General features: G+C 42.6%; 2 protein-coding genes across 2 annotated transcripts in view; both read left to right on the forward strand.

Annotated features, from left to right (window-relative positions):
• Nucleotides 1-1,397: 1,397 nt before the first annotated feature.
• Nucleotides 1,398-3,543, forward strand: LOC306825775 (carbohydrate sulfotransferase 1-like; the record flags this gene model as incomplete). The annotated part of the gene is made up of 2 exons (XM_079346732.1): nucleotides 1,398-1,551; nucleotides 2,405-3,543. Exons 1-2 carry the CDS (start codon nucleotides 1,413-1,415, stop codon nucleotides 3,541-3,543), a joined length of 1,278 nt encoding a protein of 425 aa, XP_079202858.1. The 5' UTR covers nucleotides 1,398-1,412.
• Nucleotides 3,544-18,272: 14,729 nt separating this feature from the next.
• LOC306825396 (uncharacterized protein) overlaps nucleotides 18,273-20,004 on the forward strand; it is a 498,202-nt gene continuing 496,470 nt past the window's right edge. Inside the window, exon 1 of the mRNA XM_079346114.1 lies at nucleotides 18,273-18,313. The gene's annotated coding sequence lies outside the window, so the exon portion shown is untranslated. The remainder of the gene's footprint in view (nucleotides 18,314-20,004) is intronic.

A 20,004-nucleotide genomic window follows, 5' to 3' on the forward strand; every position in this document is an offset into this window, starting at 1 on the left:
GTGTCCGATGATTAGAGGCTCATCCCTCCTGTCCTTCAACCAGAAGAAGAAGCAGATTCATGTGTGCTGAGAAGAAGAGGAAAGGCTGCAGTGTTTCCTCAGAGGTCACTGTTTTAATATTCAGAATGATCGATGGATTTATAAAACGGAGCGTTTCCATAAGAACAGAAGGAGTAAAGCAGCGTGGGCCTGGGAGAGCAGCATTTACATCAGGATGTAGCATTACAGATCCAGGAGGACCAGTGCTGCCAGACTGGAGGCTCTGGTGTGAAGACCAGACCAGACCTGAGTGCAGGTGGGAGATGGGGTCTGAGAGGGACTGGGGGGGACGAGGTTTTGGATGTGGTGTGAGACTTCACTGGGAGCCGTGAAGGTGGATGAGGGTGCTGGACTTCTGCTCATCCTGGAGTCTGTCTCTGTGTGGTACCCCGAACCAGACCCGGCCTGAGACTGATCCTGCATCAGGGTGTGTGAGTCTGGAGATGTTTGTTTTTGTGATGGTAGAAAAACAGGCAGGAAGTGAGTTCAGGCGGGCGGGTGGAGCAGCCATCAGCATGGAGGATAACTCCAGCCTTTTAGAGGATTCATCTTCAGAGAGTTCAAAGCTGCTGCAGGTGAAATGTTCTGATGTTCTGTTTGGACTCCAGAGAAAGGAAGAATTAAATCTGCAGGTTGTGTCCAACAAAGCAACGCTCTCCCCCCGATGACTTCACTTCCTGTGTTTGCAGCTTTCAGCCCTTTTCAGACAGAATGATGGCGGCTCCAGTAAACGCCTTTGGTTTCACGCTGTTTGTGATTAATGGAACATCAAGAGCCGATCTGAGCTCAGCGTGATTTGTTCCTGAGGACACGAGTCTGCCCGGGACACACACATCATTAATGAACGAGGGGAGTGTGTGTGTGTGTGTGTGTGAAGCTGTCTCTGAGAGGGACAGGAGAGCGTCCCTCCTTTCAGTCGTGTTTTTACACAGAACAAATCTCAGCTTGTTGTTCCTCGTGGTTCAGATGCTGCAGGAGAGATTGTGTCTGTTGAAACAAGCGAAGAGGAAGCAACCTTTTCCTGAAGCTGGATATTACAAATGTTGTGTTGTAAGGAAGTGGTTTTGGTAAATACTCTGTTTGACTTACTTGCTCATCTAAAGCTACGACACGCAGCTGGTTAGCGTAGCATAGCACAAATAGTGTGTAAATAAAGTTGGTGTGAAGGTGAAACATGTTCAGCACAGTGAGAGGGAGGGAAAGTCTCCCACATGTTCATTTCATGTAAAGACGCTTTAACAAGCTCCTGGCAGCAGGAACTTCAACTGCTCCATCAGTCGAGGTCTGAGGGAGTCAAACGAGCCTGGAACTAAACTGACTCAAGTCTTATTGTGTGTCTTTGTTTTCACTGCAGAGCCGGGTGGGGGGGCAGGATGGAGTGCTCCTGGAAGACGCTGCTGCTGCTGGTCTGTGCGTCTCTGGGGGTGCAGTACACCGCCATCCGCACCCTGAGGGACTCCCTGTCTGGACCCTGTGAGGGAGCGTCCCACTGCAGCTCCACGCCACACAGAGGTACACTCCAACAGCCAATCAGCACTGAGGATTCATACAAACTGTATGTTGAAGAGTCAAAGCAGACTGAAGCTTCAGTAAAGGACAGACGAGAGGAAAGACAAACACCTGCAAACTGTCTCAAGTATAAAAACCACCATATGCACAAGTTTACCTGCAGTTATTGAAATAAGTGAAAATAAGAAATGTCCAAATATTGGCTGCTTAGGAGCTCATATTGTTTATAGCAGAAGATAAACTTTATTGATCCTGCCAGGGGAAATTCAATGAACATTGAGTTTCACACACACAGCTCAGAAGCGCTAGCTCGCTATCAGACCGATTTCCAGATTTGCTCGGTGCTGGGACTTGAACCGGTGACCTTCTGGTTCCCAAATTCGTCCTGAGCTGCTGCTGCTGCCACCTCATCACTGGTCTCACATCAGAGCACAGAGTCTGCATGGATATCATGTCAACAAGATCAAAGTGGACACGGTCACAAAATAAGTTGGACATGGAAGCAGTTTGGAGAAAGACGTGTCATCCAAGGTGTAAGTGAAGCAACAGACAGACTCCCACAGCTCATTAAATCCTCCCTCAAGAAGAACAGGACGGAGAAATGACACATCCCTGATTCTCTAATTGATCTCCTTTAATGTGCTCATCAACTCCTGGTCAGCAGTGATGTATTTAGAGATGGGCTGCTTCCTGTAACCACATGACTGACTCGTGCATCTTGACTCTCTGAGCTGTTGAAGCTTCATCAGCTTGATGTGTTGACGTTCTCCTGGGTGGAAGTCCAGACGAGAACAGATTCAGCTCTCTGAAATGAAACAACTCATTTAGTCTTGATGCTTGTGCTGTTCTCTTGCAGACTCCAGGTGGAGACCGTTGTGTGACGACGGTTGGATGCAGGCGGCGTCGCCACGGAAACACATCCTGCTGTTTGCCACGACCCGCAGCGGCTCGTCCTTCACGGGGCAGCTGCTCAACCAGCACCCGGAGGTGTTCTACGTGTTTGAGCCTCTCTTCCACGTGCAGCAGGCCTTCACCAACTCCAGCAGCAGCCGCCCGCGCCGCTGGCCGGACCGCCGGGCGCTCCTGGGAGCGTACAGGGACCTCCTCCTCAACCTCTACGCCTGCGACCTTCACTTCATGGAGAGCTACATCCGCCCTGAGCCGCAGGACCACGTCACCAGCGCCTTGTTCCGTCGAAGCTCCAGCCACGCCCCCTGTGCCCCTCCCACGTGCTCAGAGGGAGGCGGGGGCGTGGCCTCAGACCTGCCCGATGTAAGCTGGTGTCCGAAGAAGTGCGGCGCTCTGAACTTGACTTTAGCGTCCCTGTCGTGTCTGTCGTGTCTGTCGAGGGGAAACGTGGCCATAAAGACGGTGCGTGTCCCTGAGGTTGGCGACCTGCGCACCCTGACCGAAGACCCTCGCCTGGACCTGAAGATCATCCACCTGGTGAGAGACCCCCGAGCCGTCCTGGCCTCCCGCATCATGGCCTTCCCAGATCAGTTCCGTGCTTGGAAGACATGGAACGCCACGGGACGGCAGCCCCGTCACGTGGACCTGTCCCAGATCAGCAGCACCTGTAAGGACATGTCAGCCTCCGCAGAGACCGGCCTGCAGAGACCGGCGTGGCTGCAGGGACGCTACATGCTGCTGCGATACGAGGACCTGGCGTTTGACCCGGAGGAGAAGGCGGCTGAGATCTACAGGTTCGTGGGGCTGGAGATGGGGGAGCGAGTGCGTCTGTGGATTTCAAAGAACACCAACAGTCATGTGTCTGCTCCCTCCCAGTGGAATTACAGATACTCCACCAGCAGAGACTCCAGAGCCGCCGCCCAGAGCTGGAGGCTTGGACTCAGCTTGGACATGGTGAGGACGGTGCAGCGACTGTGCAACCACACGCTCACTCTGCTCGGGTACAAACCGGTTCAGTCTGCAGCTCAGCTCAGAAACCTGTCGCACAGATTAATCCAACACCTGAGCTTTGACACCCACACATGAGCCTTTCTCATGTATGCACATGCACGCCTTGAGCTGCCGTTTCCCCTCCTCTCACCACTAATCACACTCACACAAGAGGACGGGGACACATCTCCTCAGCTTCTTTCAGGACTCAGAAAGAAGATGTTGGTTCAGAGTCACCATTTCCAAAGTCAAAAACACTTGTAATGGCGGCTTGCTTCACTTTGAGGTGGACAGGCTGCAGGAGTTTGCTCTCATGAAAAACAATGTGCTCAGTGTTCAGGACTAACACACATGTAAAGACACCAACCAGCCAGGCTCAGACTGAATGTGGATTCTGAAAAGACAAACAGCCAATCAGAGTTTGTGGTTTCAGGTTGGGGGGCGGGGCGTTCCTGTGGACACGCCCCTGCTCACAGGTGTCCCTCACAGCGTGAGCGAGGTGAGCTGAACAGAAGCACTGAGGGGAGTTTACAGGAGTTGTGTGCAGCTTTGGAACAGGACTGTTTCTCTCCTCTCTGTCGTCGTGCTGATGGGATGAACGTTATTTCACTTGTTTCATCAGAGTCATTTCATTTCACTCCTTCTTCACTGTTTTTATCAAAGACATGAAAAGAGCTTTCATCCTAACTCTCTGTACTTCTCAGAGCGGGCCGCCCAAACTCGCCTTCTTTTATTGCTGCATTTTCAAACAATGTCATGAAATCTTCTGCAGCTCGATGACGACAGAACAAAAACTGTGAATGCTGTTTGTGTTTATATTTGTAAAGACTTTTTAATAAACCATTCATAAGTTAAACACCACACAGCCGTGTGTGTGTGTGTGTGTGTGTGTGTGTGTGTGTGTGTGTGTGTGCGTGCTGCAGCTTCTCTCGTCCTTGTGTCTGAACGCCGTGAGGCAGCGTGCCAGCTCCACACACGGGCCCATTCATGTCCACGGCGTGCTGCTCTCTGGAGAGAAAGGCTGAGCTCGTTTCAGAGGAGGAGCTGGATCGGATGAGTAACAGAAGAACCTTTGATTGACAGTGATTTTCTCTCCTTTGAATCTTGCATGGAGGCGGAGCTTGTTGCCCGCTGGGCGCTGTGAGCTTCAGTGTGATGGACAGTCTACAGTTTGAGCAGAGCGCTCATGCTAACCATGCTAGCATTAAATGGGAGCTGAAATATTCTCTGATGTATTTTTAGACTCCAGCGGTCCTTCAGCTGCTGACAGCGGAGGAATCTCAGCGCTGCCCCCGCAAACAATCGATCTAGATCTCCAGCTGAGGAGGAACAGGATTTAAGATGCGTGCAGAACAGATTGTCTTTCTTTGGACTTCATCTGCACGGCTCTACAAGCGGGCCATGAAGCAGAGCTTTATGACACCCGGGGAGATACGCTTCATCCGCTTTAGCATCACTGACACACAAAGCTGCCACGGCCTGAGTCAGCCGTCAGCTAATTACTCCATAGCGCCGCTCCTTTCTGTCTCCTGAACTGTGCTGACTGGATGTAGCTCTAATCAATACTGCTGACTTCTCCATGTGCTGATATTAGAAAACACAAAACGCACCTTTTATTCTCTCCGCTCTTTGTTTCAACTATCGTCCGTCATGTTCAGGAACATTTGTTTCAACCTCATTTAAAGCCCGCTATGTGTTTGTTTTCTTCGTCAGATCAGAAGGACAAATCAGGTTCAGATCAAAACAAAGTGCAGTGATGTGTTTGATCAGGTACTAAGGCAGACAGGAAGAGCTGGAGAGAGATTTAGATTTTTATAAAACAAATGTACAAGTGGCAGAACACCTTCAAGAAACAAATCTACAAATAAATAAAATCTTGTCAGACACGAGACGCACCAAGCATCAACCTCCAATGCTGAAGTGCAAAATCCTGCAGTTCCTTGAGTGTCCACTAGGGTCAAATGACAAACAGAATTTGAATTCTAAAATGATTTAGCACATTTTTAACATCTACTGAATATGAGAGATTTATTTACATTAAAATTCTCCTTCTGTTGCCTCACACCTGCTGAAATCAGCACCTCACTATGTGGTCGAAGGCACAGAACACTGAGGTGCAGGAAGGCTAATACATCTAATACGATCAGGTTACACTCTGACAAGCCGACATGGTCACAACACTGTTAGCTCTCATTCACACACCTGGCTGTGATCACCTGTAGTCTTGGCTTTCAGCACATTAAGTTAAAGCTCCACATAGTGTTCAGGAGAGGAATTACACACTTACACAAAGGAAGACAGAAAGACAACAACTAAAGAGGGTTTAGTGGTTGTCATGGTGATGGTGTTATAAAGGTGGGATAAGTTGGAGGTGACCCGGCCAGGGCTGAATGTGAATCTGGCTCCAGCAGAGTCATCGGGCTGCACATGATGCAGCTAAGCTTGGCTGCTGTTTGGAGAAAGCTTTCAATATTTGTCCAGCAGGTGGCGCTGCTGCTTTAAAATGAGCTAAATCTCAAACACACCAAACTTTCAAATCCAATCGATGGGGATGATCTCAAAATCTGAAACTTTCTGCAAAGATAATTATCATATTGATATCAAACAGCTGTGACATAGATCACAGGTTAGTGTTCATCTTTATTTAATTTAATTTTCAGAGAGGAATCTCCTTCAGGAGTTTACACTTCTGTAGGATCTCCTTCACACACCTTCATCTTCTTCTATTATTTATTCACAGATTAAAAAGAATTACAATTCCATTAATCCAAAGTCTGTGACCTGGTGACCAGCTGCCTGAAGAACCACAACATGTTTTAGTTCCTCCATTTCCCTCATACTAAGCAATATTTATATTTCTGCTACAGTTTAGTTCATATTGTGTGATATTTACATTTTATATTTCAGCAATATCTATCCATAGTTTACTATGCTGCTACCTGTAAATAACTTTACTATACAGAGCCCATTTTACCTTAATTAGAGTTACTTTTTTATATTCCTCTTCTGTGATTTCTTTTTAGCTGTGTGCACTTTAAGATGAAGCAAAATTATGTATTGACAATAGAGACACTCTATTCTATTATTTTCTGGTTATAGAAACACAAACCTCTAATCACTGAACACATGAACACAATGAGACTAAAGGCTAGGCTATAGAAAGCATTGAAGATGGTGATACTGTTGTTATGTAGGACTGTATGTATGTATGTAAGACTCCTGCTTCTTCATTAATCTCTATATAAACCTGCAAACATCTTTGTAATCGACTCAAACTGACAGATGTCTCATCTTTGTCACTTTGTTGTGAAATTAATAAAAACTCTGGAGAAGTTGTTTTTATTCCGACGCTGACTGTTGGTCTTGAACTCATCAACACAAACAAGACGTGTCCTGCGCATGCGCCGCACCTTTTGACGCAGCCGTTACCTTTTGAATCCAGAAGAATCGACAGAAATCAAGAAGGAAGAAAGAAAACAACTTTACATTTTTCTGTGAGAGAATACAGGGAGACTGATGTGTGAGTAAACTGGGGTTTGTTTTAATCTAAAGTAAATTCAGTTTAAGTCCAAAACCGGAGTTAAGACTGTTCCTAGCTAGCAGCAACCAGACCAGTGTTTGAGTTTAACACAGTGACCTCCTATCAGCTCTCTTTCAGTCAAGTGTGTGCAGTGCATGTGTGGTAGTCCACAGCTACTGGAAACAGAAGATATAATATACTTATTGGATGTATCTTTAATGGACTAACTGTAAAAACAGACTCGCTGACTGGAAGACAGCTCTTATCACGGTCACACTTCAAACCTAAACACCGACATCTTCAGTAAAGAGGACTGAGTTAAATAACTGCATTCCTGTCGGTCCACTAACTCACCTGCCTTTCTGCACACTCTTGACCTGTTCACTCATTACACATAACCACATGAAAACGGTTACTGAGGACAATGTGCTGGTGAGATTATCTTTTCTCCAACGCTCATGAACGCCTCGTTAGAGACGGTATTTGGCGGCAAGCGCGAGCGCTTTTTGTCTTCCTCCACTTTAAACCGATAAGTGATGGTTGGCAAAAAGAAGGAAAAATGACACAAGAACTGAATATTTTCAAACTTTTCAGTGAGACAAGGACAGGAGAAACGCGTGAGTACACTGAGATTTTATTATATTAATATTTATGAACGTTTAAACTTTAAAGGACTGGTTTTAAGTTGAGCTAGCTAGCAGGATGACACAGCTAATATTAGCATTGACCCTCTTGGGATTACTTCCAAAACATGTTTTACTGATCATGTTGTCATTTTGGATGCTCTGGCATTCATTTTCACCCAGTTGTGTATTTCGACTCAATTTTTATAAATGGAAATGATTAATCTCTATATAAACCTGTAAACATCTTTGTAACAGACTCAAACTGACAGATATCCCATTTCTGTCACTGTTTGTGCCTTGACTAAAAACACTGTAGAAGTTGTTTTATTACGATGCTTAATGCTGTACTTGAACTCATCAACATGAACGAGAGGTCTCACTGATTTTATTGTCACACAGAAATGATGTGTTTGATTCAAAATATAAAGATATAGATTCTAACTGTGCTCCCCGCAGACCAGACAAAAAGACTTCTGATAATGTCCAAAAGTTTTTCTTATGTTGTGTTGTGTGCTTTGTGTTTATTTTGTTGTTGTTTGGCACTGAAACCATCAATAATATAATTTCTTTGTGTTTATTGAGGAACATGAAAGCTCAAGTACTGAGCAGGCAATGAGAGAGTGCAAAAAGATAGTTAAAGGAAAGGAAGCATTAGTGAAGGTGCACATGGCACCTTCAGATGGTTAAAGTTGATTTTGTTTGCAATAAGTAGATGTTTTATTTACACTGTTTTAGTGATGTAAGTGAAATTTTCAAATAAGTGGATTTCAGTTTTTAAAAAAAAATATATTTTTTTGCGTGTTATCTGCATTTCTTTAAAATAATGAAGTTTTGCACTTTCATTTGAAGAAATATCCCAGCTCTGATTGAGTATATTAAAGTAGAGACCATGTCAATGAACTATGAGGGCAAAATACTAAAACAAAGTAATCGTTCATTTATCATAATCCAGGTAAAATGTAGTGTTCACTGAGATCATTTTTCTCTACTGTTCTTCTTTTAATGTTTCTAAAATCTAATACATTTTTAAAAACTTAACTTACACTATAACATATGACCCGTTTCTTAAAAACATCATACCTAAATGTATTTTAAAAGACTGAAATACTTCCTGTTTGCGGCCACATGAACAACTTTAACACTGACTTCTTTTCTCTTAGACGCTGCACAGGGATTTAACGGCTGTGTACCGTAAATTCCGGACTATAAGCCGCTACTTTTTTCTCACACTTCGAGCACTGCGGCTTCTACTCCGGTGCGGCTAATGCATGGATTTTTTATGGGGGACAATGAGCTTCTGCCGCAAAAACATTTGACTTCGTCACGTCGGATCTTAATATCAGTCATTTTGCGCTTCATGCACGCACCCTCATGATGGAAAACACACGGAGAAATACATATGATGCAGCTTACAAGTTAAAGACGATCGACCTGGCTGTCAAAGAAGCTAACAGAGCTGCTGCACGTTAAGATGACACTGACAGCGACAACAGAGACTGAGGAAGTGAGTAATGAAGTCATTCTGAGGCAGTGAATGGATGGACTTTTTCTTGTGAAATATATTACGGTCATCTTTTTCATCAGCCGTGTTACAGACACCGTCGGCTAGGCTTCGTATTGTAACGGTTCATGTTGTAAAGTCAGTAGTTGATAATGTGTTCATAATTCCGATTATGTGGAGAGTCAGTGAATGCACCAGCGAGAACTGTTGAGTGGCTGTATGAGAGAACGCTGGGGGAGAGAGTTGGATTATTACGGCAAGTGATGTGTTGCTCTCTGCTGTAAATGGCGTGGTCACGGCCGACAGTGACCGGGTTATTAAAAGTTATTATTTGAACGCTCTCGTCGTCCTTTAGCGTCCGTACGGACGCTACAGTATTTGCGGATGTTACCGGTAGCCTACATCTGTGTAAATAGCTCTTGTTATAGCGTGGACACCTGCGGCTTATAATCAAGTGCGGCTTATATATGTACAAATACATTTATTTACTTATTTTTAGCCGGTGCGGCTTATATCCAGGTGCGCTCAATAGTACGGAATTTACGGTATTTATTTTACACCATGATGATTCTGATCCATGGATCACAAGTGGCTTGATACCATGGGGGGTGATCTGACCATGGATCATCTGGAAACTGTTTCATCACCAATCTGACATCCACAACATGCTGAAGGTAGGTGATCCCAACTTACTCTGTTAAGTTTGCTGACTTACTATCCAAACCTAGTTAGCTTAATGCATTTTACTGTGAGCTCAGCAGAGAGGTCATGAAGAAACATCTGAACTGATGATGGTAAATTATTAATTTTTATTTCTTGTTATAACAAGGGGAGGAGAAACTCTTTATTTAGCATCTTGTTCTGTCATACTGTTATTTCTGTACAAAGGCACTGTGATATTGAAGTTGGTATATTTGTGGGTCGACGAAGTACGAAGTGTAACATACAGGCACTTCTGGGGCCGCTCAGGGCAACACGGGGGTCTTTGATGCCCTGGTTACCTCATTCGACCCAAATGTCCAAGAGTGGACAGCCACGCTGAGTTGATGTGCTTGTGTCTCTGTGTTTCAGAGCGAATTAAAAGAATCATAAAAAGCCCATGCACGCTTGGTCATTTGTGTACAAGTGTGCAACACTACGGCAATGTATTATTCTGTGATGGATTTAAGTGTTTAGTCTGTAATATTGTAATGTGTGTTTAAAAAATAAAGGCAAACAAATAATTGTTTCATTGCTAATTTTCCTAATCTAATAAAAGTATTGAATCTGAAACTTAAACTTAAGTCTGTGATTGATTCGATAGAACATAGTGCCTTCTCATACAAATGTTCTGTAACAGATGTGTATGTGAAACAGAAACAACTAAACCCTGAACCAGGTGGTCTTCTCTGCCAGGATTTCATCCACACTCTATTTTTACATTTTTTTTGTTTTTCAGGGCAAAACAGAGCGCACGCCAGGACAGCTGTTCTGAACTCACAGTGAATAGAGCGAGTTTCTGTGACATCAGGAATCAGTGCTGTGAAATCGTGACAACAAACGTTGAGTGTGTGGTCTCCCGAGTCTTGCCGAGTCGTCTAGTGTGTGCGTTCAGAGGTTTCTAAGATTAGAAAAGGGTGGAAAATGTGTTTTATGTCTGTGCTCTCCTACATTTCTACATCATGTAAGATTATAAAATCATCTAGAGTGTGGCCAGCTTTAGTCTTTACTGGTCTGAAAACAATAACTATTGTTGAAGATGATCCCAGCTCACTTTGTTTTAGTTTACTGACTGACTGTCTAAATACAGTCAGCTTGGATTCATGTTTTTTACTTTGATTCCAGCAGAGGGAGACATTCATCAAGAAACCTGAACAAACTAAAGTCCTCAGTGTTTCAGTTCCAGGAAATAAACAGAAGGGGAGGAGAAACTCTGAGCTGATTCAGTTAGCCAAGAAAACACGCAGTCACAATGAAAGTGAAAGTGTTCAGTCAGTCAGAGCACAGGCTCCATTTTAAATCAACAGGAGGACAAACACGTCTGACACGGGGTGAGTTTAATTTAACATTATTCTGACGTTACTGTTCTAACCTCATGTTCATGCTTAGTAATAATTTAAACTGATCAGAGACAGAACAGGATCAGCTCTGTGAACGTGGAGTACTTCCTCTTTTCTCAGCTTTTAGTCAACAAGTAAGGTCAAGTAAAAGTTGTGTAGCTAAAAATCTGAATCGTCCTGAATCAGACTTGTTTGTCAGGACTCCTGCGGTCGACGCTCTCAGTCTGTGTTGCTGGTTTTCTCTCAGATGAAATAAAGTCCAGAGGACGTCAGTGCTTATGTTCCACATTCATGTTAGATATTCTCCACCTCCTCAAAGTAGTTATGATAAATAATGGATCTTAATAAAATATTATCTGTAACTAACATCTCAATAAAACATCTATCTGACCAAAGGTGGTTTTATGACATGATTTGATCCTTACAGGCATCACAGACTTTGTTTTATATCCTTCTAGAAATAAAACTGTTGCTCCAAAGGTCATAACTGCTGTTAAATATTAACATACTGCTTTAACCCTTAGATGCACCTTTAAAATACTTACGTTATGCACCCTTCACACTAAAAAGTGTAAATAAAAACTCAAGCTATAAAATGTTTATAAATTATAGTTTGTTTGTTTTTTTATAATGTCATGAATCTGCATCAGTCCTAATCATACATATCAAATGATAATGAATTGTTTTAGTTTTTTAACCCTTAAATTGCCATGTTTTTGTCATGATGCAACCCTATTTTATGGTCTAAAATACAATATAAATGATATTTTCAATATACTTCATGACAACTTGATTATTACAGCCTGGTATATGTGAAAGATTAGCAACACAATTTATTTATATGCATTATTATTTTTTGTTCCGTGTCAAATACTCACACTATGTAACCTTAAGCCTTACCATATTTGGTAAAAATGACATCATCAGGAGGGGACTCCCTCAGAGCATACACTTAAAGCCCCATGCTTCAAATTAAGGGGAGAAATGAGAAGATGCATGTTTTATACTTTATATTCAAGAAGGATCGAAAATAGTGATTATTATATAACAATATATAATCATTATTAAAATAGTGATTATAAAACACTCAAAAATGCACAACCTTGAATAAACCAACAATATGCATGAATAAAGGATAAAATATGCAAGAAATATAAAGTCAAAAACACTAAAAAGTGCAAAGGTGCGATCGAGGGTTAATGTTTGAAGTTTAAAATTCAAAACCTTGATATTATCAGACACACAGGAAGGATAAATGTTTGAACATATCAAATCCTAAAAGCAGACCAGGGTCAAATACCAAGCAGGGAGTCAGATCAGAAGGACAAATCAGGTTAAGATCAAAACAAAGTGCAGTGATGTGTTTGATCAGGTACTAAGGCAGACAGGAAGAGAGGCAGAGTCACATAAAGGTTTACATTAGGGGGCGCTAGTAGCCAAGTGGTTGGTGTCATTTCCTGCTCTCTCTCTCTACCTGATTTATGAATCTGTCTCTACTATTAAATCATTAATAAAAGGACCACAGTAGGTATTAAAATATGGAGGCTTCACCATCTCCATTTAACACAACCTTCCTGTTTGTGTCTTACCTGTATGTCTTCCCTGTCCTCAGGTCGATGTACCATGAACGTCATTGATTGTCCTGAGCAGACTGGAGATCAGAAGATGAACGATGGCGGAGACAAAGAGGAGGACAGAGCAGAGTCTCCTCTGTCCAGCTGTCTCTCTATGAAGAGTGACAGGTCTAAAGGTCGTCTTCCAAACTTCAGTAATGAACCAGGACCCTCAGATCAGAAGATGAGTGATGGAGGAGACAAAGAGGAGGACAGAGCAGAGTCTCCTCTGTCCAGCTGTCTCTCTATGAAGAGTGACAGGTCTAAAGGTCGTCTTCCAAACTTCAGTAATGAACCAGGACCCTCAGATCAGAAGTAAGAAAACTTCTTTAAATCCCCAAAATGTCAAACTACAGAAATGTGCTTGTTATTAAGAACAAGAGTTGAAACAATAGAATAATTTAATAGACATTTGATTCATGTTTGTGAAACAGTGATTTTATTTACACCAACGACTTGAGTCAAGAAAATATTGTAACACTTCCCAAGAGACTCAACAGCATTATCAATGAACTCAAACATGTTAATTTTCAGGTTTTGTGCAGAACCAGGTTTGAATCCCCATCAATGGTTTTAATCTCATCTTATCTTTTTTTAGTCAAAATCTTTTTTTTTATTGAAAGTCAAACATGGTGTACATGAAACGCAGTGCTGTTCAGTCAATGAAAAATAAAGGAAGTTAGCGCAGTCGACAGCCACACCTGCCAAGGCAGAAAGAAAGCACATGCACAAAAACAGAGCTATTGACTGCACCTAGTCAGTAAGTAAAGCATGGACCTACAGCAGCAGTCTGTGTTACTGTACTTATTTTAAGTTATGGAAAAAACAAACAGCAAACCCGCAAACACAATAAAACAAAATATATATCCCTTATAAAACAATCCCTACCCCTTCGCTGCCAGTGTTGCCACGAGAAGAAATAAAATCCCCAGTCACATTACAGATCTAATTATGCATCTGAAAGAAATAACCAAGCTGCATCTGGATCAAGGCTTTTCAAAGTTCCTTACAGAGTTCAAGAAAGGTCCCCAAATTTCATCAAAATGAGCATTTGAATGTTGGAGTGAAAATCTAATTTTCTCGAGCTTTAATCAATGCAAAACGTCTGTTAGTTGTTGACTTTGGATTTCTGAAGAAAGATCTTATTGAGGCGAGGATGTTTACCCTGCCATAGATACGATGAAATAATTGAATCAAGCCTGATAAAAAACGCACTAGGGACAAAGATCGGTAAAGCCTGAAATAAGTACAAAATTTTTTGTTGGATGTTCATTTTCAAGACATTAATACGACCCACGAGAGATAAGGACAGAGGCGACCACTGGGAGAGTTTCAGTTTAGTTTGGTCCAGCAGTTTGACATAATTCTCCTTGAATAAGTCTTTATATTTACGAGTGACTGAAATATCCAGATAAGAGAATTTGCTATTTTCAACTTTCAAAGGGAGGTTGCTAAAGTCTAATGAGCGTGCTTCATTGTTGATGGGGAAGATTTCACTTTTATGGAAGTTTAGTTTATATCCAGAGTGTTGACCGAACTGATCAAGCAGTGATAAGACATGGGGCAGAGAGGTCGTCGGGTCCAAGATGAACAGCAGGAGGTCATCGGCGTAAAGAGAGACCTTGTGTTCTCTGCTGTTCCTTTCAACACCTGATATGGCCTTACAACTGCGGAGTGCAATGGCTGGAGTTTCAATAGCTAAATCGAATAGCATTGGGCTTAGAGGGCAGCCCTTGCGAGTTCCCCGATGTAGATGAAATGGTTTCAACCACTGGGAATTTGTGCGGATTGAAGCAGAGGGATTAGAGTATAGCAACTTTATCCATGAAGTAAACATTGGACCAAAGCCGAATTCATCTAAGGTACTAAATAAGAACTTCCATTCGATGCGGTCGAATGCTTTTTCAGCATCCATGGAGACCACACACTCAGGGGTCTCCCCGGAGCTCGTATAGATCATATTAAACAAACGCCGTATGTTAAAATAAGATTGTCTGTTTTTAATAAAACCAGTTTGTTCCTCTGAAATAATAGTGGGAAGTATGTTTTCTAATCTGCGAACTAAGATCTTGGCTAGGACTTTATTGTTTGTATTCAAAAGAGAGATGGGTCTGTAGGAGGCGCAGTCCAGCGGGTCCTTTCCTGTCTTAGCTGTTAGCTTTATACAAGCCTCATTAAATGATGGTGGGAGAGAGCCCTTTGAGTGTGATTCAGACAAAACTGCACATAACTGTGGAGAAAGTAAAGATGAGAATTTCTTGAAAAAGTCAACCGGAAAGCCATCAGGGCCAGGACATTTTCCAGACTGCATTGAAGAGATGGCTGAGACGATTTCTGATTGGGTTATGGGCTCTTCCAATCTCTTTCTACAGTCTGGAGAGAGTTTGGGAATTGAAAGATTTTTTAGGAAGTCGATGGTAGCGTTGTGATCAACATGAGACTCTGAGGTGTAGAGCTGTGAGTAGAAGTCTCTGAAAGCTTCATTTATTTTTAAATGCTCCAAAGTTGTGAGACCATTGGGCATCCGTATCTCAGGTGTACTTTGTTTAACTCTGCTACCTTTGAGTTGGTTGGCGAGTAGTTTTTCAGGCTTGTCACCATGTAGGTAAAACATGGACTTATTTTTTAGAAGTAGATTTTCAGTAGAATGAGTTGTGAGAAGATCTAATTTGGTTTGAAGTTCTACAGATGTTTTATAGAGGTCTGAATTTTTACTCTGGGCATAATGTTTGTCAGCCAGCTCAGAGCGCTCTCTACAGGACGTTCGTTTCAATTGTGCAGTGTATGATATGCTCTGTCCCCTGAGATATGCTTTAAGCACGTCCCACACTATTAAGCTAGACATGTCAGGGGAGTTGTTAGTAATAAGAAAAAAGGCAATTTCTTCCTCCATCAATTTTACAAATGTATCGTCCGACAGTAAAGTTGTATTCAGTTGCCAATGCCTGCTTTTCTGTGGGACTCCAGGCAGGGATACTGTCAGAGTGACGGGAGCATGGTCAGAGATAATTATACTTTCATAAGCACAGGAATGGACAAGCGGGAGAAGCTGGATATCGAGAAGAAAATTGTCAATCCTGGTGTAAGTGTGATGGACATGCGAAAAGAAAGATTTATCTCTATCGTTGGGGTGTAGGGAGCGCCACACGTCACGGACTCCATAGTTAGAGAGGAATGTCTGGATAGAAGAGGCTGATTTACTCGGTATAATAATGTTGGAAGAGGATCTATCTAAAACTGGGTCAAAACTACAGTTGAAATCTCCTCGGAATCTGACAGAGTATGTGTTAGGGTTAGAGTTAGTAAAGGTCCGGGAGTAATGAAAAAAGTTTCTCAAAAAAGGACGCATCATGCGAATTGGGGGCATAGACATTTATAAAAACGAGGATAAAATGAGATATTTTCATTAATCAGCACCGAGACCCCTCTGGCTTTGGCTTGAAAGGAAGAGTGAAACCTCTGCCCCCTCCAGCACCGCAAAAGTCGATCACTATCGGACCTTTCTTCTTTTAATAGGATGGTGAAGGCCCTTGACATTCCAGCTTACAAATTTCTGATGCCTGTCCATATAGCTTGATGAGGAGGGATGAAGTGTAAAAAAGGTAGACCATAATAGTCCTATGCTAAAGCTGAAAAAGGTGTAAACTGGTTTTATGTGTGGATAGCTAAAATATTGCTGGCAGCGACTATACCCCTTACCTCCCTCCCCACCCCAAAAAAGAAGGCTGCTAAAAAAAACAGCAGCAAGCTCTTAAAAACCATTGTCAAAACGAACACACTTCCTATCTTGCACTAACTATAGAGTAACTCCAGTGAAAAATAAAAATAAACGTGCGTATAAGCCCTTATAGAATTAGAATAAAATAATGCTTCATTTTTCCACAGTAGTGGCAAAAAATGAGAGGGGGGAAAAAACACAAACAACTAGAGCTGCAGCTATCGAATATTTTAGTAATCGAGTATTCTATCGAATATCCCGTCGATTAATCGAGTAATCGAATAAATCATACTTTTGCTTAATTAAGGTTTAACTCGTCTTGGGTCGTCCCTACAAACCTGCTTCTTTGCAGTTACCATGGAAACGCCTGCTTGTTACAGACAACCACCTCTGCTCTACAGCTGCTGACACTCACCATATTACTGACAGGGTCCCAAATTCACTTTCTGATTCACTGGTCAAGGCGGCAGGTAGATGAAAAATACAGGCCAAACACGTTTTAATGGCTGAAATAGCAAATACTGTTTTGTGTAGCCTACACATCTGTTACAGTACATTTAATAGAGAAAGCATTATGTTCTGTTGAATCAATCACAGAATCAATCATTATGTCAGATAAGGAAATTGAGAAACTTTAAATATATATTTGCTAAATTATTATTCCACAAACAAGTTCTGTTTTGATTTAGCTTTGAAGACATTAGACATTTCATATTATCAGCCTGTATATTGTTAAAAGTGTATCTCTGTCTGCCTGGTGTATGTGTCCACATACACCAGGTCGCCCATTCAGGTAGAAGTCGGTGGCTGAGAGAGGTTATCGATGTAGTCTTGTGTCTCCACAACGGAGCCGATCCACTTTCTGGCTCCACTCTGCAGAGTGAGGCGAAGCCGCGCCGGGTAGAGTAGAGCAGGCTTTAGGCCGCGCTTGTAAAGTTCTGCCATGACGTCCTTATATTCTGCTCGCAGGTTGATGATTTCTGGGCTGTAGTCTTCCACAACACAAATTGTTTGTTCACGATATTCGAGTTTCCCTCTCCGCCGCGCTTCCTTGATGAGGAGATCTTTCGACTGGTACCGGTGCAACCGCAGAATGACCGGGCGTGGTCGCTGTCCGGGGGCCGGTTTAGCTGCTAGCAAGCGATGAGCTCTATCAATGTCAGGAGGGGACGGCAGCGTCTCGGTTCCAAAAATCTCGCACAGCAATTTAGAGAAGAATTCAGTTGGTCGCCCACTTTCTATGGACTCTGGAAGGCAGAGGATGCGAATATTTTGGCGTCTGCTGTGGCTTTCGAAGTCTGTCACTGGAGTCCAGCTGAGTGAACGAAGTTCTGAATTCAGCAGCTATCTCCTCTCGGTGTTATTCAAGCAGCCTCCAGTGTTAAGCTAGCCTCGTCTTTTTTGCTCGATTTAGTGGCTTTGGAAGCCATTTAAAAAAGGATTTGAGCTAAGTTGAGTGAAAGAGGAGGAAAAATATCGAATTATTCCCCAATTTGAAAGGGATTAAAGGGCAGGGTGGTGTGGAAAGTCAACAATTTACTGGAGCACCTGCGCCATGCATCTACTCCATCTGCCTGTCTCCCGGAACTTCCTCATCTTATCTTTTATCTCTACAGAAAAACAAAGGGGTCTGTTTCTGTGGAGGAGCTGCTGTCCAGATGTGCTTTGTGTCAGGACGTCCTGAGAGATCCAGTTTCTACCAGCTGTGGACACTGGTTCTGCAGACAGTGTCTCACCTCATACTGGGACCAGTCTACTTCATCAGGAGAGTCCTCTTGTCCCCAGTGTGGACAAAGACCTGTAATAAGACGAGGACTGCAGATATCCAGTCAGTCCAGCACTGAAATCAGTAAGACTGAAATCACTGAGTCTGAAAACAAGACTTTATCATTTATTGCATTTGTTGTTAATGCTGTTAATATTTACATTAATGTTGTCAAATGTATCAATATAATTTAACTTCATTATATTTAGGGACCGAAGCACTGACCAGTGCGAAGGACCCTATTGTTTTTCGAATGATTATTTTTCTATTTTTGGTCCGTCTCTTTGACGCCCTTTTTCACTGCCTGAACGTGAATGAAAATATTTGAATGAAATATTTTCGTCATTTCGTAATCAAAATTCGCAAAATGACTCAGTGGCGCCCCCTTCAAATTTTCAAAAGGGCCTCCCTTTTGAGGTTTTTTCATCGTACATGCACAACAATTTCTATGCACATTAAGCATGCGAGATCTCACATAAAATCCTCTTACACCCATAGTCAAAACCAAACAGGAAGTCCGCCATATTTTTTTTCAATGGCGAAAATTCGCGTTTCACAGGTTAGCTATTTGAACGAACTCCTCCAAAAGCAATTATCCGATTGACACAATGAGAATGTCAGTGTGTTCTCGACATGTTGAAGATCTCTCGTTGTGCTCTGCGCGTTATTTCCTCAAAGGGCGTGGTCATACGGACGCGTTGTTCGTCACAAACAGGAAGTAGTTTGTTATGGGCCTTAATATAGTCATACACTCACCAACCATCAGACACATGCTCCCAGTGGAAAAATAAAGCTAGACATGCTGGCATAAAAAGTGGGCGTGGCTAAATGACTCAGTGGCGCCCCCTTGAAATTTTCAAAAAGGCCTCCCCATTTAGGTTTTTTTGTCCTACATGCACACATTTTTTTATGCTCATTGGGCATTTCAGGAGCTACATAAAATCCTCTTACACCTATCGTCATAACCAAACAGGAAGTCCGCAACAAAAATGGCCGAAATTCACGTTTCACAGGTTAGCTATTTGAACGAACTCCTACAACAGCGTTTATCCGATCATTGTAAACTCAGTGTCAGTGTATTCTAGACATGTTGAAGATCTCTCGTTGTGCTCCGCACGTTATTTCGTTTAAGGGCGTGGCCATGGCGTACCATCAAACATTGATGTCTCGGCTCACCCCTATTTTACCTTTCTGAAAGACCTCCCCATAGAGGTTTTCTTCTCTGACATGCATGACAATTTTTTTGTATGTTAATAATGTCAGGAACTACAATAAATCCTCTTGCACACATAGTCAAAACTAAACCGGAAGTCCGCCATAATTTTTTTTGATGGCGAAAATTCGCGTTTCACAGGTTACCTATTTGAACGAACTCCTACAAAAGCCTATATCCGATTGACACAACGTCAAGGTCTGTGTGTTCTAGACATGTTGAAGATCTCTCGTTGTGCTCTGCACGTTATTTCCTCAAAGGTCGTGGTCATACGGACGCATTGTTCGTCACAAACAGGAAGTAGTTTGTTATGGGTCTTAATATAGGTGTAGAGTCACCAAACATCCGACACATGATCCCTGTAGAAAAATTAAACTTGTCATGTTGTTATGATAAGTGGGCGTGGCTAAATGACTCGGTGGCGCCCCCATGAAATCTTAAAAATGGCCTCCCCATAGAGGTTTCTTTGTCCTACATGCATGGGATTTTTTATGCTCATTGGGTATGTCAGAAGCTACATAAAATCCTCTTACACCCATAGTCATAACCAAAAAGGAAGTCC

This window comes from Symphodus melops, assembly GCF_947650265.1.
Source record: "Symphodus melops genome assembly, chromosome: 6".
In the NCBI taxonomy this organism is placed as follows: domain Eukaryota; kingdom Metazoa; phylum Chordata; class Actinopteri; order Labriformes; family Labridae; genus Symphodus; species Symphodus melops.